The sequence below is a fragment of the Diadema setosum genome, chromosome 2, assembly GCF_964275005.1.
Source record: "Diadema setosum chromosome 2, eeDiaSeto1, whole genome shotgun sequence".
NCBI lineage: Eukaryota > Metazoa > Echinodermata > Echinoidea > Diadematoida > Diadematidae > Diadema > Diadema setosum.
This window is the reverse complement of record NC_092686.1, coordinates 39703756-39730619: the sequence shown is the minus strand read 5'-3', so window position 1 is coordinate 39730619 and position 26864 is coordinate 39703756. Positions and strand designations below refer to the sequence as shown.

General features: G+C 37.5%; 2 protein-coding genes across 3 annotated transcripts in view; both read left to right on the top strand.

The window, feature by feature from the left end:
* The window catches only part of LOC140244414 (tafazzin-like), a 31701-nt gene extending 22862 nt beyond the window's left edge, over positions 1-8839 (top strand). For both annotated transcript variants that reach the window (XM_072324062.1, XM_072324054.1), the window contains 3 exons: positions 1049-1090; positions 6660-6853; positions 8283-8839. In XM_072324062.1, coding sequence (XP_072180163.1) covers positions 1049-1090; positions 6660-6853; positions 8283-8378 — 332 coding nt within the window. In that variant the 3' untranslated portion in view covers positions 8379-8839. The remainder of the gene's footprint in view (positions 1-1048; positions 1091-6659; positions 6854-8282) is intronic.
* Positions 8840-15544: 6705 nt separating this feature from the next.
* On the top strand, positions 15545-25481 carry LOC140244335 (transmembrane protein 243-like). The gene is made up of 5 exons (XM_072323981.1): positions 15545-15616; positions 20973-21125; positions 22875-22925; positions 23947-24051; positions 24970-25481. Exons 2-5 carry the CDS (start codon positions 21057-21059, stop codon positions 25087-25089), a joined length of 345 nt encoding a protein of 114 aa, XP_072180082.1. The 5' UTR covers positions 15545-15616; positions 20973-21056; the 3' UTR covers positions 25090-25481.
* The last annotated feature ends 1383 nt before the right edge of the window (positions 25482-26864 follow it).

Here is a 26864-nt window from a genome sequence, read left to right as displayed (position 1 = left end):
TCATTGTGAATATCATTGTGAATGCTACTGGTTCTATGGCAAGCCGAATTCTCGCTGGTTTCGGTATCTCTGAGAGTGCAAAATGATCATATTTTGAAAATTGCAAGGGTTGACAATAATGGTCGTAAAATCATAGCACATTAACCAAAATTAAAGAACTAGGTGTCATTCTATTTAAAAAAGAATGGCCTTTCCAACAGTGTGCAAAATAATGACATATTTGCAACAATATTGCTGAAATTAAAGGGATGGTACAGTATTGGTGGAGATGAAAATTGGGCTTTTAAATTTTTGCAAGATACCAAGAAAACATATGATATAGTACAGAGCATACCATTAAGAGGAATTCAAAGTTTATTTGATGAAAATCGTTTTTGGAACGACTGAAACATGCAAAAACAAAGTGAAACAAAGTGATCGTAATAAAGTGTGGGTCCCACACTGCATTTGAATTGCTCTTTTTTGGATATCTCAGCCATTTCAAAACCAATTTTCATCAAATAAATGTTGAATTCCTCATAGAATTACATGCTCTTTCATATTTTCAGTGTCAATCTGCTGGATGGACAAAATGGCAAAAAACAAGGGGAAAATGCATCTGTCTCAGAAAGAAAGAGGGTAATTGAACTATGACAAGCAGGTAAAATCATTTAGAGAAGTTGCACAGATATTAAACAGAAAAGACAAAAATGTAAAAGATTTGCTACAGCCATCTGGGCTACGTTGTATTATAAAAAAGGAATAATGTCATCTCTCAGACAGGAAGTGGAAGGTCAAGAAGAGCAAATTGACTGTCCAACCAAAAAGATTTATTACTGCTTTTGTTAAGAACAGTGTTATAAAAAAATCAGGGGAAAGCAGCTCATAACTGGTAAATCTTTGGCATGAACACAATTCTGTATTGTCTGATATTTGCAGTAAGAAAAAACTATGAAGTTATTAACACTTTCATCAGGTTAATGCCATGAGGTATGCATACTTAGGATGTTAGCATCTACCATGAATAGTGTCCAGTGTATTTCCAGATTATTTCTTTTGTCCATTCCAGGTAAAGTCAACATGACCAAAGACTTCTTGCGATTTAAATGGGGTGAGTAATTCATGTAAGGTCATACAGGGAAAGAATTGACTTGATTTCTCCATACTCCTCCATGTGATTGTGGCAGTGTTATTTTCATTATGATTAACCAGTTAGGAGGTGACTATTTGTATTAAGATGAATTTGAGGCACACTGCCCATTATGCCATAGGCACTTAGGGCAGCATCAGGTGCTGTAGAATCCCCCAGGTGTGTTTTAGGTCTCTCAGCTCTCTCTCTCCACTATCCTTCTCCCTATGTGACCCTGCATCACAAAACCAACAGAAACTCACTATACATGGATTTTTACATCACCTGAGCCAAATGCTCGAGAGAGCTATTGCAATCGCTCTTTGTCAGGCGTCCGGCGTCCATCATGCGTAATATTTTACATTTTCATCTTCTTATTGAAAGCCTCTTGATGGATTTTTACCAAACTTGGCAGGTAGCATTCCTTGGGGGTTAGGATCTCAACTTGTTCAAATGGGCACCTTGCCCCTCCTTGGGGAAGGGTGCCCAGGGGGGCCCAAACCGCCCACTGGTAAAGAATCTTTAACCCTAACCATGCCTGGCTTTTTTGGGTGTTCTAAGGCCGGGAGGGGTTGATTCAACCCCCCCCCCCCCTTAGATCTCGGCCGTCGCTCGCGCAATCGCCATGAAAATTGGCACCTACATTACCTGTGACGTAATCTACCAAACTATAAAAAAAAAAATGGAAATTTTCATCATAATGATTAATTATGTTAATATATGCATAAAATCATACTTTTTGCTCTAAATCAGAAATTAAAGCTCCTAGAATCCTAATTTTTGGTGGTAACATTCTTTGTAGCATTCCTAACAATGTACATGAAAAAAAAAAATCTGGTAACAAAATCAATTTCTTATATATTTTATTGTTTTATGAATTTCTTATGTATTTCTTTGTTTTTTGACCTTTTGTTTTATCTTTTTTTTTCTCAAAATTTATGACAGAACCTATTTCAAGCATAATTATGCTAAAATTAATTAGTTTCAGCCTCTGAAAGTGAAAATAATCATATCTTTATGAATAAGAAGAGAAAACTCCATTTGCATAGACTTTATACACAAAATCACGTTTTTGAGCCATTTTCGGTCTGACAGGCATGTATAAAAGGTCGCGCAGCCTCGTAACGGTATGCGCGATTTTCGCGAAAATGGTGTCAAAAGATGTGCAAGACTTGAAAATAAAAAGTCAGCGAACGGCGCGGTCAAAAAATTTCGCGTGGCGGAGTAGTCGCGAAAAATGTCGAGGGGGGGTTGATACAACCCCCCCCCCCCCCTGGCTTTTTAGGGTTAAAAATCTTCGTCTCTAAAAGCAAAAGTGATAGAGCTTATTTATTACTCTCTTCAAGCGTTCGTAAGAGCATACATATCTCACTTGGGGTAGAATTCGGGTATTTTTGATATTCCTGTTTAATGTTAAGGTATTTTTTTTTTCTCAAATAATATGAGTTTGTGTATTATTATCGCCAAGGATTAATTTTGCATTTCTTCATTTATATAGAGTATTGATATTGTGTTGATGTTATGATGTAAAAAGGAATGTCCTTGATTTGTTATTTTGTGTTTGTTGAACTGTTATATTTTGTCATTCTGTTGCAGGGCCCCCTAGGATAACAGTGTGTAAACCACTGATGGGGCTACCCTGGGTAAAGAAAACTGAATAAATAGATAAATAAATAAATGAATATACTGATGACTAGTTTCAAGTTTGTTCATGGAAGATCCAGGGGTGTCCCCCTTGGGGCCCAGGGGAGGGGGATGGGGAGGCCCAAATGGGGGCATAGATTGTACATATGGGCAAGTCCAAGCTATTTTGCACCAGTAATGCGTGGGACATCACAAGAAGATTTAGCCCTATATTGCGCTGTTAAGATTGAAACTTCATATGTTGGGCTGCTTTTGATAGCTAGTAGGTAGGGTGTTTAATTTATGCAAATTTATTCTCCAGTAACGCGTGGGACCAGAAAGACTGTCCTTTTTTTCTCTTTTTTTCTTTTTATCTCAATTATTGTGAAAATACTTGGTTTACTATAAAATCATACAAACATCTTTTTCTACAACAATAACTGTACCTGAAACAAAATATTTCAGAAAAAATCATGAAACTGTGTTCTCTCAAGGTCAATTATAGAAAGATAGGTATAGTAACGCGTGGGACAAGTAACGCGTGGGACATTTTTGTCACTATGAATATTGTGATGTGAATTGCACATTTACTCAGAGAAACTTTAATATGTGGTACCAATTATCTAAATAGATGTATTTCTAACAAATTCTGGCAAATTTCAATGATTTAGACCCACCAGAACAATAGATATAATAAAGAATATGAAATGCCTCTGTTACCCTTTATTTTTTGACATTTGACTTTGAATGTGACCTTGAAAATAGCATGTAATGATCTTTTGTGAATTATTTATCCGAAGTGGAACTTTTCACCAAATTTCAACTCAAAATTCAGAAAATTATAAAAAATCCCTCAATAATGTACACATTTCCCATAGAAGACTAAGATTTACTACACTTCCACTGACTTGTACACAAATCGTCCCACACGTTACTGAAATGTCCCACGCGTTACTAAATTCAATTAAAAATTGCAAGTATGAGTTTTATCAGACTAACTTTTTATCTCTTGGATATGATTAGGTCCATTGTGAATTTGGTCTTTTGAAAGTTTCAAGTCAATTAAATCATTAACTTTTATGCAAATGAGAAATAATGACTTAAAAAAGTAACGCGTGGGACATGGTAATTTGGCCCATCCCTCATTTGCATATCTAATCAGTTGAGAAACTGAAAATCACAGTCATGATAACTTGTTATTCAGACTTAAGGCCACCATACTTATTTTCATAAAAACTGGTAAAAATTAAAAGATATATTTTAAAATGCAGAATTTTTGAATGTCCCATGCGTTACTCTAAATTTTAATTTATGCAGATTAGAATTTATTGCTGGTTATGCGGAAGGATTTTTACTTTTTCTTTTTGAAATTCATGTATTTTAACTTCTTAGCTTTAAAATGATACCAAGTTTACAAATTGTATGTAGATTGACCCATTTTGAATTTTCAGTCTTGTGTGATCAAATAGCTTGGACTTGGCCATATTCATCTTCTTCTTGAAAACCCCATGATGGATTTTCATCAAACTTGGCAGGTAGCATCCCTAGGAGGTTGGGATCTTAATTTATTCAATAGGGCAACAACAAAAAGGGATTATCGGATTAAACTGAAATTCTGTATGCTCTGTCAACACATTGTGTCCATGACTAATACCAACTTTCAAAGCAGTAGCATTATCCTTCAAATGTTTAAAGTTGAAAGTGAAGAGAGTAAAGGATTTTAAGAAATAAAATGAGGCCTCGTAAAAGATATAGTGTAAAGAATAGTGTAGAAAAAGAATTGCTCCTTTATAAAATATTTTTTTTAAAACCTCAGTAATGGCAAAGTTGACCTGTTTCACCTATTTTGAGCCTCATGCTGAACCAGAGCATGTGACTTTTAGTTGGTTTTGTTATGCACGCTCACATAATTATGTTCTTTGGTCACTTCCTCTTCCTCATCCCTTCTGGAGTCCAATAGAGTGCTGCCTTGGTCATGTTGTCCTGTTCTTTCCTTAGCACATGACCAATCCATGTAGTGCCTTCTTTGGATGATTGTGTCCATGCATTCCCCTATTCTCGGTATCACCAATGAGTTGGTACCGCGCTGCAAGCATCACTTCAAGGCCGTGTCACACCTTTCCGGGCAAGCTACGCGGGCTTGTGGCGAGGAGGTAGTTTCCAGCACGTAGAAGATTTTCCGCGGGTGAACAAGAATGTTTGCAATTTTCGCATTTGTTTCTTGTTACTAGACGCGTGCTACTTAGCTTCTACTTGCGTGCATTCCGTGTGACCTGCGTGAGAGCCAATTCCTGCGAGGTGCTGCCAGGAAGGGTCTCCGACTGGTGTTCTGCTTGTACCTCTGCGAGCGAACCCCACGAGTCACTCGGAACAAGTTTTGAGCATGCTCAAGGCTTTGTTATACCGTATTTGGGGAAGTTTTGCGGCTTGACTTGCGGGGAAACAAATTTGCTACCTGGAGCTCTCCGCAGTTGGTCCGCACCTGATAGTACCTAGCGCGTATCTCGTCTGTAGTTGCCCGGAGGTGCTCACGCAAGTCCGATTTAACCACACCCAAGTTTTGAGCATGACCAATTTCGGAGTGAGTCACGGGGATGCCCAGAGAGGCCCACGCAGAACGCCAGTAGGAGGCCCTTAGAGGCAGCACTTCGTAGGCAACTCCCTCCAGGTACTTCATACTCCCCGTATGCAGCCAAGATAATGACATTCCATGGGACTTTAGTCATTCCTTCAGAGGAATTCCTTCATTGAGTTGTCAACCCCCACACGACTGGTACAAAGGTCACACCGTATACCCGCAAGTAGAATTTAAGTAGAACGCGTCCAGCAAGTAAGACACATGCACTGGCTCGCCCAAATCCTTGTTCGCCCTCAGAAATTCCTGGTATGCTGGAAACTCCCTACACGCAACAAAATACATAGCTTGCCCGGATAGGTGTGACAGGGCCTAAACATGGTTGCGGGTAAAAAGATTTGCGTTCACACCTCCGGGTGACTACGGGTGAAATACATGCTAGGTACTGTCATGTGCGGCTCATTCCGGGGATCTCCGGGTAGTAAGAATTGTTCTTTGCAAGTCGCACACAAGGCTTGCCCGGAAAGGTGTGACACGGCCTTTAGATACATTACTGTAAAAGTGGATATTTTCGCGCGACTAATTTTTCGCGCTAGGCCGGGTCAGAAGAGTTTCGCGTGTTTTTAATTCCGCGGAATCAAGACATCATGCAGAGGAACGTATGGCAAGCAAAAATATTCGCGTGTTTTTATTTTCGCGCTAGTTTCTGGTTGCGCGAAATGCGCGAAAATTTCAACACCGTGAAAATTTCCACTTTTACAGTATGGGGTAGCTAAAGGGGACCGACTGGCTGCATATGCACTCGATCAAGTCACATTCCATCTTTATCCAGGATTATTTTTTTCTTGAAGATATATTCACTTTCTATCATCATCCCCGATCATGTGACCAGCTCACTGAAGCCTCGCAGTAGCGAACCATGACTCTAGTACCCACAAATCATTGAAATCTAGAAGTTTTAATTTTTTTTTTTTTAATCTTGATACTATTAACCAAAGAAAAAAGCAGCAATGAAAGAAAAGCAGGCAAAAATTACATTGAATGGCATAGGAACTAAGACACGCAAGACACCTGGAAGTGGCAATGCTCCCAAGGAATCCCACAGTGCATCTGTGACGGGATTCTGCAGCGTGTGCAGAAGTTTGTGCTGAAAGCATTCCTAGTCCATTTCATGATCATTTATATGATGGGGTCTTGTAGGTCATATGAAAATACTTAGTATTGTAATGTGTTTTTTACTGGTATTTCATCAAAATCTTGAAGAAGGGTAGAGTGCAAAAGGACTGTGAATTACACATGTCTGACTACTAAAGTATTCATGTTTGCTCTTCTCTCTCCCTCTCTTGATATCAGGGGTGGGCCGACTCCTCAGCGAGTGTCTTGTGGTGCCCACAGTTGTGCCCATGTGGCATGTAGGGATGGAGCATGTCCTGCCAAACTACCCACCATACATTCCCAGACGGAACAAGAAAGTAACCGTCCTAGTAGGTCAACCACTCGACTTCAGGGAGCTGGTGGATCAAATGAAGGAGGATCTGACGTCTCCCGTAAGTGATGGAAGCTGTTATTGGCGTGGTTCCAATAATTCGTCATGCAAGATAATGTCAAACTTTCTTTGTGTATTTGGTGGCAAATGTAATATGGAAATCTCCCTCACTTCACTCCTTTTTTTCCTTCTTTGTTTTGGAATACAGGTATATGGCCAGTCATCACAACTGCCATTATTTTTAGGATCTCTTTAAAATATGTAATCGCGCACGAATGTGACTGCACATTCACGAATGATAAATCGACTTTTACAAACCTATGACAAGCAGTATCGGAAGAACTGAAAAATTTGTAAGTAAAACTTTCTGAAACTTTGAACAGAATGTTCTTGTTTCTTTACAAAAACCACAGAAATTTTCAAATTTTTCGCCAAGATCACCCTATTTGGCATCTTCAGCCTTGAGATCTCAGACTTGATCAGGGTAAATGGTGAGAGGTCACATTTACGTATATATGTGAAGAGCAAGTTGGGTATTCTTTGATGAAGGAGGCCAGTCTTATTAGTTCACTGAAGCTCAGCGACACAGACTGATGACTAGAGACCACCAAACTATGGAAATATTTTGTTTAAGATAAGCCTGCACAAACTGCAACAAAGCAATCACTGCAACTGATTGACAAATTTCCCTACATTGACGTAAATAAGCACTGAATTGATTAGTGTTTTTTGAATAGCGATCACTGCACTATGCGATCACTTCACTGTGCATCTATTTTCTCCACTGTAGCGCAGCATATATTTACATGCTGTGCCAGGGAAAGATAACGTTGAATTTCATTGCATCATAGTGGGATGCCCTATTTCAACTGGTTATGTCACATAATGTGTGACACAAGCGTGTTTGTCCACAGAATAATTAAAACACACTCATCCTTCAATATTACATGTAATTTTGATGCATATTTGCCAAGGATCATCATTCTTAAAGGCATAATTTACCATTTGCAGATGAAACAAAACCCAGCATGAGTGCTTCAAAACAGTTCTATAATGTGAGTTAGGGATAAACAACCAATGTAAAGATTTGAATCAATATAATCAATTAAGTGTTGTTAAATATACAAAATGTGAACAATACTTACAATAAAAATGTTTCCAGACTAAACCATCTACAGTTACACGTATGGTTTAATGAGAAAAACAGTGATATCTCCTTTTATTTTAGGCTTTATTGCGAACATTTTATTTGGCAGGATGTTCTGTAATGCAACTGACCTACACATATGCATCAAATGTGATATCTTGAACATTTTTAAAATCACTGCTGTGAAAAAAAAAAAAATGTTTACATAAGTAGCATAGTGGAGCTGATGAATAAATCTCACCTTCTGTCAGATTTAGCATGGAATGTTGGTCATTTGTCTCTTCTTCCAGTGAATACCTACTGATGAAATCAAGTCCTTGTTGGTTTGTTTTTTTATGCACAGCTGGAGATGAGAAAGAAACTGACAGACCTAATCCAAGAGGAGATGAAAGCACTGAGAGCCAAAGCCGAGGCTCTTCATGCTAGCCGCAAGAGGTGACGTCTAAAGGAGGAGCCAGAGCAAGGCAGTGTGGGATCGTGAAATGCTGCCCTCTGTGGTGGATTTCTACCATTTGCAATATGCCTGCAATGTTGACTTAATCATCCAAACTGCAATGATTTGCAAAAAAGATTGTATGCTGCACAACAGAGCAGAAGATATTTCTCAGGTTTCATTTTCCTTCTCGCTCATGTTTGCATAAATTCAGGCAAAGGTGTGTATCTTTTAAACCAGATATTATGGACACTTCAACATAGACATACTGTACAAGCTGAAATTTTTGTGTACAGATATTTTCGCGAATTGCAACTTGGAGGACATTTTCACATGTTGTTAATTTCGCGGTTGCGAGGGTCTAACTGTACTTAGCTATTCAGGCGTTGTTATTTTCGCGGTTCAAAGGCAATTCGCGAAATTCGCGAAAATAAAACCACCTCGATAAATTTCAGCTCGTACAGTGCGCAAAGGAGTTAAAGATAATATAAAGTTTTGGTATTACCTCAAAAGTTTCCCTAAATTTCCTTGTCTTAGTTTGTGTTTCAGGTTAAAGTACCTTTCATATAACTAACACTGTGAGACTTACTCGCCCCAAAGTGCTCTCATGTCTTAGTAATCATGCAATAATGGTTTCGTACCAGAGCCGCCGCCGTGAGGTAGCACACGTATTGTACGAAACCATTACATTTGTATTGCATGACAACTGCGACCAGCAGCGTGCAGCCCCATACGCATACTGAGTAGCTAACTGCGACCAGCAGCCCCATACGCATAGCTAAATGGGGCTTCGTATTGTAGCATACAGGATCATGACAGATTTAGTATCGCGGGTAAATATCAACTTAAAATCTAAAAAATTCTTCAATTTGAAGACTTACCAATTAAGTTGAAGTCTTGAAAACAGGCTTTGAGCAACGTTTGGTTCTGCTAATAGTCCCTTTCTGTTCGAATTGATGACTGAATGTGACTCGGTCGAGAGGACCTTGGGAGAGCTACACTGAATTGACGGCCAGCGCATGCGCACACAAACATCTTATCCGTTCGTGGATTTGAAATTTGTTCGCATGTGATGTGTGCGTGTGTGAAATGGGCCTAAATTATACATTTTCATCTTCTTCTTGAGAACCCCATGACCAATTTTCACCAAACTTGGCAGGTAGCATCCCCAGGGGGTTAGAATCTCAATTTGTTAAAATGGGCACCATGCCCCACCCAGCGGCCCCAAGGGGGCCTAAACCCCCCAAAATGAAGGAATCTTTAAAAATCTTCTCTAGAATCAGAAGTTATAGAGCTAAGATAATACTATGAGTGAGTACACTAATGACTGTAGTTTCAAGTTTGTTCATAGCAAATCCAGGGGTGCCCCTCTTGGGGGGGGGGGGGGGGGGGTTGGGAAGGTCCAAATGGGGGCCTGAATTGTACATTTTCATCTTCTTCCTGAAAACCTCATGATGGATTTTCGTCAAACTTGGCAGGTAGCATCCCTAGGGGGTCAGGATCTCAATTTATCAAAATGGGCACCATGCCCCACCCAGAGGGCCCCAGGGGGCCCCAATCCCCCCAAATTAAGGAATCTTAAAAAATTTGGGCCCTTATTGTACATTTTCATCTTTTACTTGAGAATGCCTGGTCAAATTTTAGTAGAGCTGTGAATAATTTAGATTAGTGACTGCGTGAAAGGTGAACTTGCGATACTCAGGTGAGCGCTAGACCCGCGGTTCTCTTGTTTACATTAAAAATAGCAAAATAAGATTTTCTGTCAGAGAAATAAGATTTAGAAAAAATATTTAGATATACCTTTCATGTGTATTTTCTGAAGATTTGACTGAAAGTAAGATTTTTAACTTCAGTTTTCATATAAAATAAGATTTTTGCAATCCACGAGTAAGATATTTCATCTTGAAATGTTGACAGGTATGCTTTTTGAGATTCCTGTATGTGTCTATGTAGGTTTGTGGTTATAAGTGTGTGTCGTTAGTGTCTGTGTGTGTCTTTAGTGTCTGCTTGTTTATCTGCGTAAATTATTCTCTTGAATTATGTTCAACTTTCATTGACTCTAGTAACATGTTTGGAAATGTTTAAAACCATATCATTTATAAACCTCAAGTCTGACCTTCCTTGCTGTCACAAAATCATGACTTGCAGGCTCAGCTTGTGTGTATTTCCCCAACGTAAGTACTGTAGCTCACAATGTCAACGGGTGTGAGTTGAGAAAACCCTACATGACAGTTATCTCATGAAAAGATACATTTAATGTTAATATCCAAAGTTGTATTGATGGTAATCCAACAGCTTTTCCTTTCATGTTATATTGGCATAATTTTCAGTAGGTTGTGTTTTTATAGTTTGTCCTCTACATACATGAGAATGTAATATTTTGTTTTAAAACTGGACTGTGCTGGGCAGAACTTACTGATGCAGCATTCCCTGTATACACAACATATAAATCTATACTACACGTGGCAGGTGAATATTCTGTTATTTCTGATCACATGCTAGGGTAGTTATGAAAATCAGAAAGTAAACTATTCATTGGAACATACTTTTATCGTTTTTCTATATTCAAGATGTCTTCCACTGAACTGAAAATTGTTTATCATGTAATGTCCTATATTTGGACCTTGAATAAAATGTTGAAATTTTCAGTATGTGTATTCAGTATAAAATATGCTTTCATTCATCTTTCAAGTATACACGCGAAAGTGTTTGTCTACACAATGCATTAAATGCTAGTGGCATGTGATTCCATGCAGTTTCATACCGCGGAGTAGGCCATCAGTCCAATTCATGAAAAGTTTCATGCTGTGAATATTTCTTGTTTAGGTTTCATGATATATGTGTATATATCATTTATAATCATTTTAAGAAAAAAAATGGAAATGAATCAATTTGTTGCGACATTTTCCCCAACTATCAATTTGCTTCATTGGGCGAATGATACTTTGATGGAACGACCCTTGTATAGTGTGAGATTGTACAGAGCTAACACGCCCAACGCCTTGTCCTTCAGGCGATAGATGGCATGGAATCCTGTGAACGGCCTGGTCCCACTTGTGTGACAAATTGAAGCGGAGGCCTCCTTTCTTGTTGCATGCAGGTCACTTCATTTGTACCCTGATGGTTTCCTTATTTATCACCCCTTTTAAACCATTTTGGATTCTCTATCCAAAATGATCGCCTCCTTAATGCTGAAAGAATGTTTGCTTGAGTTAATGTGTATGTAGACTGCGGAGTCTGGGATACTATCAGTACATGTATCAGAACGGCTGGGCCTTTGATGTTGATTCATGTGAGCTTCCAGTGATTGTTAGTCTCCCCCACATAGAACTTGTTGCAGTCCTCGTGGAAACATTGAAACGGGCCGTAGACCAAGTTCCTCTACTTTTCTTTTAGGGCTTGGTCCTTTTAAACATCTTCCCATTTCTGTTTGAAGGTGATATGAGGTTCGAAGGCAATGATGATGCCCTGTTTTTCGAATGATATCTTGATCCTGTCTCAGGGATCATACACATACTGGAAGGGCCGTTCAATCAACAGGAGTGTCGTTTGCCAAAAAAAGCCAGTTGATAATTGGTGTAATGTTGCAACAGGCGAGTTTATTTCCTTTCTTTTTTTTTTAATTCAAATAATTATCAATTATGTACTTCGACTGAATTAGAAGAAATTACATCTCTCTCTCTCTCTCTCTCTCTCTCTCTATATATATATATATATATATATATATACACACTGTGTATATATATATATATATATATACACACTACACTATGTGTCTCCTTTAATAACATTTTCAACTATTTATTATATCCCATTCAAACCATGCTTTACTGCTGACACAGTTTCCGTAGTTGCACCCTAAAGCTGTATCCAAAGTTGTAATGTACATTGTATGTACGTGTATGTGGTATGTTTATATAGTATATACATACATACATATATATATACATAATTTACTGTATATGGTATATGGTATATATATATATATATATATGTATGTATATATATATATGTATATATATATATATATATATATATATATATATATATATACATGTATTATATATATATATATATATATATATATATATATATATATATATATAAACAAGAAAGAGAAAACTGACCAGAAACAAATAATGGATAGTGAAAACTTTGAGCAAAGAACAAGTTTTCACTATATATATATATATAATATGAAGAGTTTGTTTGCAAAAACCGATAAGTCCATTTTTGAAGATTTTGAATTACGGTCTCTGTCATATAGCAGAAATTAATACCTTTTAAATGATATATTGGTCACTACATATAAAGGTACATTTCTGAAAGTATGGTCAAAAGAAGCAAAAATTTTCTTATTATTCCCTTTGTTTTTCTTGACCTTTAATATAAGTCCATATTTACCAAATGGAGATATTTGCGATTAAAGGTCAAGAAAAATAAAGAGAATAATAAAATTTTTGCTTCTTTTGACCATAACTGTAGTGACCAATATATCATTTAAAAGGTCTTATTTTGTACTTTATATGACAGAGATCGTACTGCAAAATCTTCAAAAATGAACTTGTCAGTTTTTGCAAACAAACCCTTCATATATATGAAGAGTTTGTTCGCAAAAACCAATAAGTCCATATTTGCCAAATGGAGATATTTGCGATTAAAGGTCAAGAAAAACAAAGAAGATAATAAGAAAATTTTTGCTTCTTTTGACCATAACTTCAAATATGTACCTTTATAATGTGGTGACCAGTATATCATTTAAAAGGTATTATTTTGTACTTTATGACAGAGACCAAACTTCAAAATCTTCAAAAATGGACTTAACTGTTTTTGCGAACAAACTCTTCATATATATATATATATATTGTATCTAAACAACTTTTTGTCATTGTCTCAGAGTTACCCTGGCCTGGATTCTCTTTTGTCAGCTATGAATGAAACTTGTTCTATTAAAAAAGAGAATGTTATTTATCGATTCACATAACTATATGCATATGATACAACTTTGTTGGCTGAAAATACATGAATACCATTAATACTACTAAAGACTAAGATAATTATTTTCCCGTGGGAAAGTTAGAACAGCTCCTATAAACCATCCATTTCGAGGATGGTGAAAATAGTGTCTGCGATTATTTATGTCTACTAAGGATCAATGTTCAATTATGACAATTGAAAGCTATAAATTATGATAATTGAAAGCTATAAGCTATGATATGAAAGTTATATAAACAAACAAGTATCCCAAGCCTGAAGAGCATTGTTCTTGATGAAGAGGTAAGATTTTACCTCTTCTTCTTCCGATTAACGTAAAACTAAGAGTTGTTCGAATATTTGTATTTTTTTTTTGTTTATCATGCCCATATTGCTCTACAGCAGAGAAATTTGGGGTTTTGAAGATCGACCTCACCCAGATTGAAACTTTCTTTTGTGGATATTGTAAGGAACTGCTTGGATTGCAAAAACTCACTTCAAATTGCTTGGTTAATGGTGAAATGGGTAAATATAAGTTTGAAAAGCCTGTGACCCTTCGGATACTACTGTTTCGGTTTAGGCTTGTTCACGTCAGTAGTATTTTACAGGTAGCACATATATTAAACAATTTCCAAAAATTGTTTTATCTGTGAGGTAAGAAAATTCAACGAGTGGGTCATTAGAAAGAAAAAGATACTTGACAACCTAGGTCTCATGAAAACTTGGAACAACTGGGCATCAAATCTCAATCTAGCTGGCTTCAAAAGTTTAGTTAGCACCAAATTAATTGACATTCATAAACAAGAGTGGCATATTGTAGTGATGTAGAATGAATTTTCTAGTGTTGACTCGAATTTTCAAGTACGAAATCTATTTTTAGAAATTTTTCCAACATTTGAATGGTTCACAGATGAAAATTTTTCATACAAATTCTGTTGCGCTAACCACAAATAATATTGCTAATAGTGGTTCGAAAGATAAATAAAATCAAATTCCTAGAAATGAAAGCTTTTGTACCCATTGCAATGAGGATAAGATTGTTGATGAATTTCATGATTTTATCCCTTGACAATTTTCAATGCAGCCTCTTTAATGAACAGCAAAAGAAATGCTTAAAAAAAAAGTATTACTGAAAATACCCCAATACAATGAAGATGGATCAATTGAAGAGTTTGTTTACAAAAACCAGTAAGTCCATGTATGCCAAATGGAGATATTTGCGATTAAAAGTCAAGAAAATTCAAAGAATAATAACAGTTTTGCTTCTTTTGACCATAACTTCAAAAATGTACCTTTTTATGTAGTGACCAATATATCATTTAAAAGGTATTATTTTGTACTTTATGACAGAGACCGTACTTCAAAATCTTCGAAAATGGACTTATCGGTTTTTGCGAACAAACTCTTCAATTATTTAATTGTGAAAAGAAAACATTCATTTCTAATTCAACCAAGTTTTGTAGTTATGTTATAAAGACAAATGTTTAGTAGATTACTATATTTCGTCCTTTTCCTTGTAGTTACTACATAAACTTTTGATAGGCTGTGCCTTCTTTGCAATGAATTGGTAACCTAACTGTTTATCTTTCTCACTCCCCCTCTTTTTCTCTCGATTTTTCTCTCCGTTGTTTTTCGTTCACTATTATCGCATATAAAATTTATAGCTGTACATAATATTTTTTTATCCCATCAATTTTATTTCACTCTTGTTTACTCTCTTATAGATAGTTGTAATTTGAAACTCGGTTTATAATTATTGTTGAATTGATAATGTGAAATAATACCTTTCTTTCATTAATGTGAAATATGTTTTTACATTGGACTCTGATACTCAAAACATGTTTTTGTTTTGTTTTGGGTTTTTTTGAGTGTCTTTTCCCACCTTTTTGGATTGAGTATAAACTTTCAAACTTTTAAAAACTCACTACCAGACTCTCTAGAACAACGTGTTATGAAATACGTGACAGCGCCACCTTCAGTTGAAACTCTATCGCCGATCGAGACGAAAGTTTTTGGACCCACTTTGCTTTGCTTGTCGTCATCACGGGTCATCACGCATCGCCTGGCACCAAGTGCAACTAGCTCCCTTCATCAGAGCCTATCCAGTGGCCGCGCCGCTCCGCCATACCACTCCGTGATGACCTAAGATACAGGTACCTACCTCCGCCTGCTACTTCGATAGTCGAGCCCGTTTATGGTGTGAGACGTGCATTGTGGTGGTTTGTTATGGTTGCGGTAGCATGATCCAGGTTTCTTCACAGGCAGGACAGGTGTGGTATCATACTGTAGATTAATTTCTTGGTAATCCTGACGCCTTGCTATGTTTTTAGCAAAGCGTCAGGAAACGGGACAAACGCATTTGGCAAGTTTAATGTCGAGAAAATTATGTTGATATGATGTGTTGATTCCCTGACATGCATTCTTGCATTCGATTGATTGCCACACTTGACACTGTTTTGTCACTTGCATTGCATTGACCATTTTTAGTACATTGTCATTGTACATGTACATACGTTGCCCGTCGTTGGCACATCTAATTACCTGGTACTATATTATTTCCAGGGCCTATAAACGGCCAACGCTTAACGTTAGATCCGGTTGAAATTCACAAGAACAGACAGTCTTGCATACAATACAGTACAGTCGGTAGTGTAAGTAATATTGTTAGAGCTTTAACGTTCGATACATATTGGCAATGGTGCATGCACTATGTCTATGCTGCAGATTCAATTCTGTGAGATGTTTGTCAATTTTATTAGTCTGCAATAGGCCCTAACTGTTACTAGGCCCTAGTGTTAGGCAGACTGTTTTTTTTTTTTGTTTTTTTTTTGTTCTTCAAAACCATAACCCCATTATAAGGCACATGGTTTCTCATTGATTGCTGGTACTGTGGTAGCTATGTTAAGCCTAGCCCGACCAGACGCTGTTAATACGCTGTCGCGCTACGTACGTACAGCGACTGGGCTGTGTAAGCCTTAGATATGATTAGCCCGACCAGACGCTAATAAATTGTCATGACTGGGCTGTGTATACCGGTAGTTAAGATTTGATTAACTATACTCTGGTACACAGCCTAACTACACGCAGCTGCTGTCGCGAAGCGACGCGGCTGCATCTCTATTCCTTCGCAGACGTTGTCATTTTTCAGTGTGGTTGTGCGACTCCTTCATGAATATCTTTATTAATCGTGGAAAACTAAAATACAAGGAATTATCGTAATCTATGATAATCATTCAATAATTGATATGCGACTTTTTGTTTAATTACGTCGAAAACTCACCGAAATCTGTGGCTGAAATCAGGTCTGTAAACGTCCTTATTGCTTCACTCCTCATCTGCGTGTTATTTGAATGGCATTCACTCTCGTATACTACAACGTACAACGTAGGTAGTCGGAGAGCTAGCCTCTCCGACTACCTACATTGTACGTTGTAGTATACGAGAGTGAATGCCATTAAAATAACACGCAGATGAGGAGTGAAGCAATAAGGACGTTTACAGACCTGATTTCAGCCACAGATTTCGGTGAGTTTTCGATGTAATTAAACAAAAAATCGCATACCGATTATTGAATGATTATCATAGATTACGATAATTCCTTGTATTTTAGTTTTCCACGATTAATAAAGATATTCATGAAGGAGTCGCACAACCACACTGAAAAATGACAACGTCTGCGAAGGAATAGAGGTGCAGCCGCTGTCGCTACAGCGGCTGCGTGTAGCTAGTACACAGCCCTGTTGCTGTACACAAGCTAGCGCACGGCGTCTGGTCGGGCTAAGATTTGATATGATTGTGTAGAAACACATACCAGTAGACTCTACTGTACGCTTCGCTGCTTGTTAATTCAATTTTGTCCAGCTGTGTCTGTCTGTAGTGTCAGAGAGCATGCGAAAAACAAACCTTATTGTCAAGTTTTGGTGGAATTTGAAAGTCAAATTTAATAAGGCCTAGGGATAAAAAAAAAAAAAAAAGAGAGAGAAATCAGAGCTAACGTTAGTTGATAAAAATGTTGGTCACTCTACCATCTGTAGGCCTACTAGCCCTACAGTACTGTAGGCCCTACTGTAAAGTGAGGAATGTTTGCGTGCATTTTAATTTTTCGAATTTTGCGAGTGCCAACATTCGCGAAATTAAAATTTACGCAAAAGTTCTTGCCTATGCACAATATGCATTGGATGCCAGTGGCAATTCTCAAAAATTTCTTACTATGAGATGAAGGGCCGTCGGCACCAATTTGCCAAATTTTCATGCAGCGAACATATGTGAGCCTGTATCACAAAACAAAAAGTAGCACCCCTTGATTTTTATGTGAGGACTCAAGAAAGGTGAAATGGGTCAGCTTTCCCAATCTTGAGTTTTTCATATTTTCTGAAAGAGCTATCTTTCTTCTACATTGTTCTTTTTTAGTTTGGGATTGTAACACGAATAGGAAAGTGTGTTTTCCACAGTTTTTCTACAACCCCTTTTTTGGGAGAGTAGAATGATTATTTATGTATTTAGACTAGAGGCCCCTTTTCATTTCTTGAAATCCTTTGTACACTCTTCACTTTCAAGTCTAATAACTTTTGAAAAGATAATGCTACTGCTTTGAAAGTTGGCATGAATTAGAACAGAATGTGTTAATAGAGCATGCTAAATTTCAGCATAATCTGATAATCCCTTCATTGATGTTGATCTGGTGGTTGACATCCTGTGTTTTGTCCCTTTCATCACACCTCTTACACAACTTAGTGAAAGATAAAGTGCTTGAATAGACCCAGCTGTACTTCAGAGCCTCTTTTCTCAATTCACACTTTTCCAGAATGTGTGCTTTCTTTCCAGTATTTAGGTAGGTTAGGGGAGTCCATTTTAATTGAATTATTAAATACATCTTTAAAGCTTAGAGTCTGCTCTTTCAGAATCTGTCCTTAAAGGACAAGTTCACCTTCATAAACATAAGGATTGAGAGAATGCAGTGCAATATTAATAGAACACATCAGTGAAAATTTGAGAAAAATTGGACAATCGATGCAAAAGTTATGAATTTTTAAAATTTTTGTGTTGGAACCGCTGGATGAGGAGACTACTAAGGCTTGTGATGTCATATGAGTACAACAGTATAAAGAAAATGTAAAGAAAATTCAACATATTTTCACTTTTTTCGCATAATAAAAGAGCACTTAACTTGCCTCTTTCTAAAGGCAATGGGAATAATATTACCCATAACATATGTCAGTAACGAGTCGAGGGAATGTGTACTTTTTTTCAAAAGATGAAATTTTGTGAAATTCTCTTTATATTTTCCTCATGTTGTTGTACACATGTGACATCATACACTGCACTAGTCTTCTCATCCAGCGGTGACTGCACAAAAACTTCAAAAATTCATAACTTTTTAACGGATTGTCCAATTTTCCTCAAACTTTCAATGATGTGTTCTACTAATATTGCTACATATATGTACATTCTCTCAATCCTTGTGTTAATGAAGGTGAACTTGTCCTTTATAAATCCGTAACTGGCGACTTTTTGTTGTTTTTGTGATGCACACTCACATATTTTGTTTTACAGTATGTGTACTGATGTGGTCCTGTCACTGCTGCTCATTTCATATGGTTGGGTTAGTTGATAGTGAGTTGTCTCGGCGTAATATGGAGTGCATCAACTTAGCACAGAACTTTATTGACAATTATAATGGATTTAGATAATCTCTTATTAGCTGCTTACCAACAATTCTAGCCATGACTTGTGGAATACTGTATGTGATGTACATTTTCCCCAACTTACTAGCTGATGTACCAGTATCTGAATGTTAGACTTTATTTTTCTCCTTGTTTTCATTGTCATTTTTTTGTTTAATCAGGGCTGTGACAATTAAAGGGAAGGTAAACCCAAAGAGCAATGTGGATTGAGTGAAAGCAGCAACATTAGTAGAACACATCAGTGAAAGTTTGAGAAAAATCGGACAATCAATGCAAAAGTTATGAATTTTTAAAGTTTTGGTGTTGGAACCGCTGGATGAGGAGACTACTAGAGGATATGACGTATGAGTGGACAACAATACAAAGAAAATATAAAGGATATTCAACAAAAATTCACTTTTCTAGAATTATGAAAGAGCAGTGGACCAACCGCTTTCAGAAAGCAGGGGGAATAATTGCTAACCTTAACATATGTCAATATCAAGTTGATGGAATTTGTAATTTTCATGAAAAATGGATTTTTGTAGTATTTTCTTTATATTTTCTTAATATTGTAGTCCACTCATATGTCATAACCTCTAGTAGTCTCCTCATCCAGTGGTTCCAACACCAAAACTTTAAAAATTCATAACTTTTGCATCGATTGTCCGATTTTCTTCAAACTTTCACTGATGTGTTCTACTAATGTTGCTGCTTTCACTCAATCCACATTGTTCTTGGGGTTTATCTTCCCTTTAATAAATAAGATTATTTATAATTTCATATCGGGATTTAAACATCATTTCTTTAGTTGAGTCAAGTACATTTGTATGATATGTTTATCATGACATTTCCAGTGACAAATTATGAAAGGGAATGGTAGACAGGGTCTGTGTATATCTACCATGTAGTTCATTTTTCAGCTACACCTGTAGTCTGTTTTCTGTGGTAAAGCGTTATCTCTCTAAAAACATACAAATTTAATGAAATTGTATTTTGTTCTAATTAATGTAACACTATGCACTGTAGGTTACATTGTTAAATGGTAATTTATGACTAAAATGTGACAGATCTACATAGTGTACATTCTGTACATTGTAGTTACAATGTATCATACAGCAGAATTTGGATTGTTTGTATGTTTGCTTTTATTTCCAAAATACATCAAAAAATCAGTGAAGGGTCTGTCACATTTAGTCCCTTTTTCAGGTGAACTATGAGGGATTGATTACTCACACCCCAAACTCTTTCAATTAACTGTCTAAAGGAAGAATTACATAGTGTAGTTCCTGCCAAGGTCTCCTCCTAACCTTTTTCGACTGTTATGTTGACTTAACCCGTTTCCAACTGAATTCTGAAATCCCCATACATAGACCACCAGGTTCCTGTAGTGAGTTGGTTAAAGGGACTGTACAGTACAGGTTGAGGTGGGGATTCATGTTTTGAACATTCCTATTGTGAGATAATGAAAAGCCTCATGAAAAAGAGCATGTAATTTTAAGAAGGATTCAACGTTTATTTGATGAAATTAATTGTTTTTCAAATGGCTGAGATATCGAAAAAAGTGCTAATAATAAAAGGCGACATGCCACAACTTTATTAGGATCTCTTTGTTTCACCTTGTTTTTGGATATCTCAGCCATTTCAAAACCGATTTTCATCGAATAAACAAAATGTATCTTGATACCCCTTAGAACTGCATGCTCTTTGACATCTCATAGAGTGGTTTCTGAATAGTATCTCGCAAAACGTTAAAAGCTAAATCCTCACCTCGACCAGAACTACACACCCTTTAAGCTCATCCTATTCTACTGCAATTCACTTTGTATATATGAAGTTTGCTGAACATTATTACAATGTAAATGTATCTTTTCTTTTCTTTTTTAAACATAAAGTTATGTGTCTGTGCCATGTTTCTTTTCATGTCAAATTTCTTTTCATAGATTTCTTTCATCTGGGACAGATACTATGAGAATGTGTTGATGCGGTACACCTAGAAGTGCCTGTTGGAGTCATCCCATGTATTGAAAGGCAGACTGTACTCTGAATGACATCAGTAATGGATCACTACAACACTGACATCCAAACTCCTCTATTCGGTGAAACGCAGACATGGGTGAGAAATTTGCTTCGTAGGGCCTGTACGAACAACTACTGTCAAACCTGTCTATAGCGGCCACCCAAGGGAGACAAAAAAGTGGCCGTTATAGACAGGTGGCCACTATAGACAGGTTATCCAACTTTGTGTGCATTGCCTACATGTACGTATATCAGCGTTGTATACATCTACAAGTACGGTACTTACATACGCGTACGATATGTACAATTATATGTGCGTACGTATGCACACTTGTGTTTCATGCATTGAATTATGCCGGTGTTTATGAAATTGTTCCAGGTTAGCATGCCTGTACAGTGACGGGGCAATCATTAATGGCCTGTTACAGTACATGCTAACCTGGAAACATTAAACTGCACATACTTGAATATGAGACCATTCTGAAGCAAATAATTTTCACACAACAATAGCAGAGACTCCAACTCCAAGCACCTTCTGATCTGGAGATTCTCCCGCCTGAAACCCCTAGCAAACGGGAGATTCCAACTTCGCACACATCACGAGCGAGAAGCCCGTTGAGGTCTAGGGTGCTAGATGCTCCCTCGTGTTATCTAAGGCTTATTTTTCAACATACAATGAAATTAAGTAGGAAATCATTTCAAGCGGGAGAAATTAAATCTCAAGCGGGAGAACGGGAGATTCTGTAAAAATGGGATTTCGGCTGGAGATCTCCCGTCGAAAGCGGGAGAGTTGGAGTCTCTGCAATAGATATATAATGTACTCTTAAATGAATCCCACAAGGATTGGAACAATCATCCCCCAGCATTCCCACTGATTCCCACTGATCCGTTACCAGCCATCCCCTTTAACACTAGTGCATTATTATGACTGAATGAGTGATGAATGCAGCAGTGGCGATCGCTGAACTTTACCAAGAAATGACTGGCACAGCTACAAGCAGAAAAACAAGCTGAGTTATTATCTCCATCGGATCTGTGGCCGCTATAGACAGGGTAAAATCTACCGCGCGAAACAAAATTCGTGGCAATTTACTCATCATAGGGCCTTCATAACTTGTGCCCAGAAGACTTGGTGTAATAGAATTTTTAGCAGGCAATGATTAGCAGACCCTTCCACTCCTGTGTAGAATGAAGGAATCCAAGAAAGTTTGTCATTAGAGATGATCACAACTTTCTCTCTCCCCTCCCTTCCTCCTCCCTGTCTCTTAAGACAAGATGTTTACAGCCACTGACCGACAAATAAACTCCCCTCCTCTTTCCCAGCTCCCTGCTGTCAGTTTACGTCACATTTACAAATTCTGGATTCAAAATGCTTTGTATTTAACACATAATATGTACTAACGAGGAGGCTCTCTCATCTGCCAGTGCAGCTTAATGTGTCATGACCATCTGTAAGTCCTAAAATGTTCATGAGTGTATTATATGTAGCAACCAAGGGCATTATTCTGTTTAAACATTGTTTTATGAGTGTTCCAATATTAGTTAGCTAAACAGAAGCTAAAGGTATCTTTTCATTTTAATGTATATGTTGTTGATTGCTTTTGTTTTTGTTTTTGTTTATTGTGAGAGAGTATTAACTCATGCACGTAAAAGATCCCGCTTCATTCATTCATCGCAAAGAGCAGGGTGTCTAACCCGGTGAAGTGGTCCCACCTCACATCCAACTGGACCCCATGGAAGACCAGCTTAATGTAGCTGAATATGGGCTATCCAGCCATCTTCGCAGATGGAAATTAACAAACAACAACATTTGTTTTTTTGCTTCCCTCTCTCCACCCGACTGCAGGAACGTGTAGTAAATCTCGCCATTGGCATCATCTCCATGGTCATAGTAACGGTAAGTCTGCATCCAGTTGACCACCCTGACCCAGTGCCATGGTGTGGGTCAAGTTGAAAATAATTGTGTGAGTTCCAGTTTTACCTGTGATATTTGCATGTCTTTATGCCTCCGACCCAAATGATAACAGAGGCATCTTGTTTTGGGGTCATGAATCCAAATCTCGATAAACAGTTGATAAGAACATTTTCTTGGTACAGTACCTGGATCAAGTATGCTGTGTGATGTGTTTGAATCAACCCTCCCATGGCCACAGAACAGGCCAAAAAGCCTGGCCTGGTTAGGGTTAAACAACTATGAATGAGAAGACCATAAATGTTTGTGATGATGACATCACTGCAGGGCAAAGATGTAAGGAAAATATAAAATCCTTCAATAAACTTTAATATACTATCTTCTGAAAAGTGCACATTCTGTTGACTTACAGTGTACCAGGTATGTAAAGGGTAATGTCCCCCCCCCCCCCCCACTTTCTGTATGAGGTATAAAGTCAAGTACTCTTACGTCATGCTGCATAAATGGAAAAAGAACAAACACCTACAACAAAGAACAAAAACAATTTTCAAGTCTGCAGGAAAATAAACTCCTATCCTGTGGATTTTTTTTTCCATCCCGTCGAGGACGAGTCCCAAGTATACTTGGGCAGGTGTCTATGGGAAATGCGTGCTGTAGCAACATCAGCCAGTCCTCAACTGGCTAAGGGGGGGGGGGGAGGGGGAGACAGGTTAGGGGATGTAATGCAGGGTCCAAAGCTTGCAAGGGTTTTAAGTACCATGGCCCATAATGCAAGTCATGGCTCTGACATTCTGAGCAATATGTGCTGTCTTAGTCTAGGCAGTCAATTTCATCTTTAACCCGTTGAGGACGGACTGATTTTGCTACAACACGCATTTCCCATAGACCCCTGCCCGAGTATACTCGGGACTCGTCCTCAACGGGTTAACACATACACTGCAGTGTACTAGTATTTCTTCTTTGGATAAGCACTCAACACTGTGAATCACTTGCTATCTTCAACCAGATCACTTTCATCAGTGCTCTAGTCTTCCCAAGCTGGCCGCCACTACCTGTTAACATTCTCTTTGCATGCTGTATCATCTTCGTGTGTGCTGGAAATATTGCACTGGTGAGTCCATGCTTTTTGTGTCATTTCTACAAAGCCAAATGTAAGTCAACACACTTGGGCTTAGGACTACATGGATATCGTGATATCTGGAGTGACATTTAGTCGTTGAGGTATGGTAGCATGATGATGTGTACATTAGCTGCCACTGCTGTTGTGACTTGTGGTATCTATAAGTTGGGTTTCTTTTTAAATCCTTTTACTTTTACCTCGGTCTTGATGTTCTTTAGCAGTCCCGTGGAGTATTAGTGAAGGACAAGCACACTTGGAACACTTGTTACATAAATCTACATTACTCTGCCTTTGGGCCTATGTAAAAGATCCATTCTGTCTATGCCCTTTCGTAACATTCTGATTTGCCAACACAGTAAAAAAAGCTTGGTCATCAATTCACTCCTTGTTCATAATCTCCAGGTAAACAAGTCATTATTACCAGCCCGGGGGAAACACCACAAGCAAAAATGTTTAAAATACTTTATGATAATGTACATTGTAGTACATACTTCATCTCAGATACATGGTACCAGTCCATGCGACGGAAGCTTTTTCCATGTGCTCGGTGACTCAAATTTACATGCTCCAGCGAGAATATGGTCTCATTACATTCTCCAAAAGAATGAATTTGTCAGTGATGGCACTCAGACTCACTGCACTCGGTCTATGTATTGCTGCATAACAACCTTCTACAGTGCAGTACACAAGGAAGCTGAAACTGTTTTCAACTACACCTGTACTTTCTATGAAAAGAGAATCAGGTGAGAAGAATATAGAAAGCAAAATTCAACCTGTGAAGACAGAGGTTTTAAGAAGTGGTGGAGGATGGATCAAGAAACAATAAATAAGAGATAACTAAAGAATCATCACAGAGTCATCACTAAAAAGGAATTTGCTGTCTATGGGTTTCTTTCATGTTTCCCACAGATATACTGGTACAGGCAGGGAGATGTGGATCCCAAATTTCGCCTGTTGATATACTACAACACATTCTGCATCATCGTTTTGTGTGTCACCGCCAACCTGTACGTGCATGAAGTGGGCTAAATCTGATGCGAGCCTCTTTGTCTGCAATCTGCAAGTATGGACTGCAAGGAAGGTACCACAGTAGTAGCCAATGGAGATTAGACCAAACTTTGGATGACCATTTTGAGGGTTGATGTTGGATGCTGCATGTATCAGATTACCAAAGCAATCAATGACCACAATCAAACTGAAATCCCCTGAGTGCTTCCAGTTCTCAAGCTGCAAAGTGAAGGGAATCATTTTGTATAGTGTTTTTAGTGAGGATACCCAGGAAGTTTTATTTCATGTAGTAGCATTGTGGCAGTATCAACAAGGCCACAATGTATGTTTAGTTTTGACTGATTGCAAGTTGAAACACAATTACTCAACAGAGGCTTTGTGTAAGCAGCATTAGTCAACTTAATGCAAAGACTTTGAAGACTTGAATATATATATATATATATATATATATATACATATATTTTTTCTTCTTCTTCTTCTTCTTCTTCTTCTTCTTCAGCTGGGCCTGTAAACAGCACTAAATGTGGAAAAAAAAAATCAGTGTTTTGATCATGATGATGTTAAAGAGATAGTAGTATGTGTACAGAATCCCTCCAAATTGATGCCAGATTTTCTTTCCTTTTTTTTTTTTTTTTTTGGCATGGCTTTTGATACATTAATATGTAAATGCACAAAGTGTCAACCTCAAATTCCTGCTAGCTGTAGATCCATAAGATGCACCAAGATTGGAGACTGAAATGGAATATCAATTGTCCAAATAGAAATAAAAAAAGATTCTGTGAGAAATAAGGAGTTATTTATTTACTGTCATGGCATGACATAGTACAGCATAAGCAAATACATTTTGTTTGTGCGAAGTATTAATCAGTCTGAAATTTTATAACTTTCTTGAAAAAAAAATAGTATGTATTGTGCAGCGTTGGAGTTATAAGTACATGTAAATAAACAAAAACAAAAGCAAAAAATAATTATTTGTGCAGAAAGAAAATAACTTCAAGATCATAGATTTCAAAGACTGGCTGTATTTTTTATTTTTTATTTTTTTGTAGAACACCTCTGCTTAGACTGAAAAACAAAGTTATCCACCTGAAATGCCAAGATTCATACTTCCATTTGTCATATCATTTCATAATCACTGTGGAGTATGAACTTTTCAACCCAATGTAGGAGGTTTGAATTTTTTGCCAACAAATTATTCCACTGTTGGCTGTGTTTAGTGGACTCTTGATGTACAGTAGTACAGAACTGCATATCAGATGGCAATGCAGATAGAGTTGTGTTTTGATGATAACATGACTTCTGATTTGACCTGCCCTTTATCCTATTTTTCCCCCACCGTTTGCACAATTAAATTAAGGAAATTTGCTTGTGCAAATTATTGAGTAGATTTCTTTTTTAAAGGAATAAATGTGAATAAGACATCCATGCTGCTGTAGATACATTTATCAGAAAATATTACACGATGGTCTGCCAGGATAATACACCCTGCATATATAGGTAGTGCATTGCTAAAGTGTTAGCACATCTGGAAGCCTTACTGCTGTGTTTACTGATATAATGAATCACTGATATCCTACTATGGAGCCCCATGATCCTACCTAAGTATCACAGCAAACATAGACAGAGAGTTACATGACTAAGGACATTTCATATGCAGCAAATACATGTAGCTCCTTTAACTATACTGTATTGGCACTTGACTCTATTACCCTGTAATGGGCATATTAGACAACCCTACTTTGACACAAATGTCCCATCTGCAGAAGTTTCGATAACTTGTTTTTTATTCAAATAAG

Excerpts from the sequence above, each read along its gene's own strand:
- LOC140244335 (XM_072323981.1), top strand. The coding sequence starts at position 21,057 with ATGACATCAGTAATGGATCACTACAACACTGACATCCAAACTCCTCTA. Across the intron at positions 22,926-23,946 it reads TCTCCATGGTCATAGTAACG|ATCACTTTCATCAGTGCTCT; the intron begins GTAAGTCTGCAT and ends ATCTTCAACCAG. Across the intron at positions 24,052-24,969 it reads GTGCTGGAAATATTGCACTG|ATATACTGGTACAGGCAGGG; the intron begins GTGAGTCCATGC and ends TGTTTCCCACAG.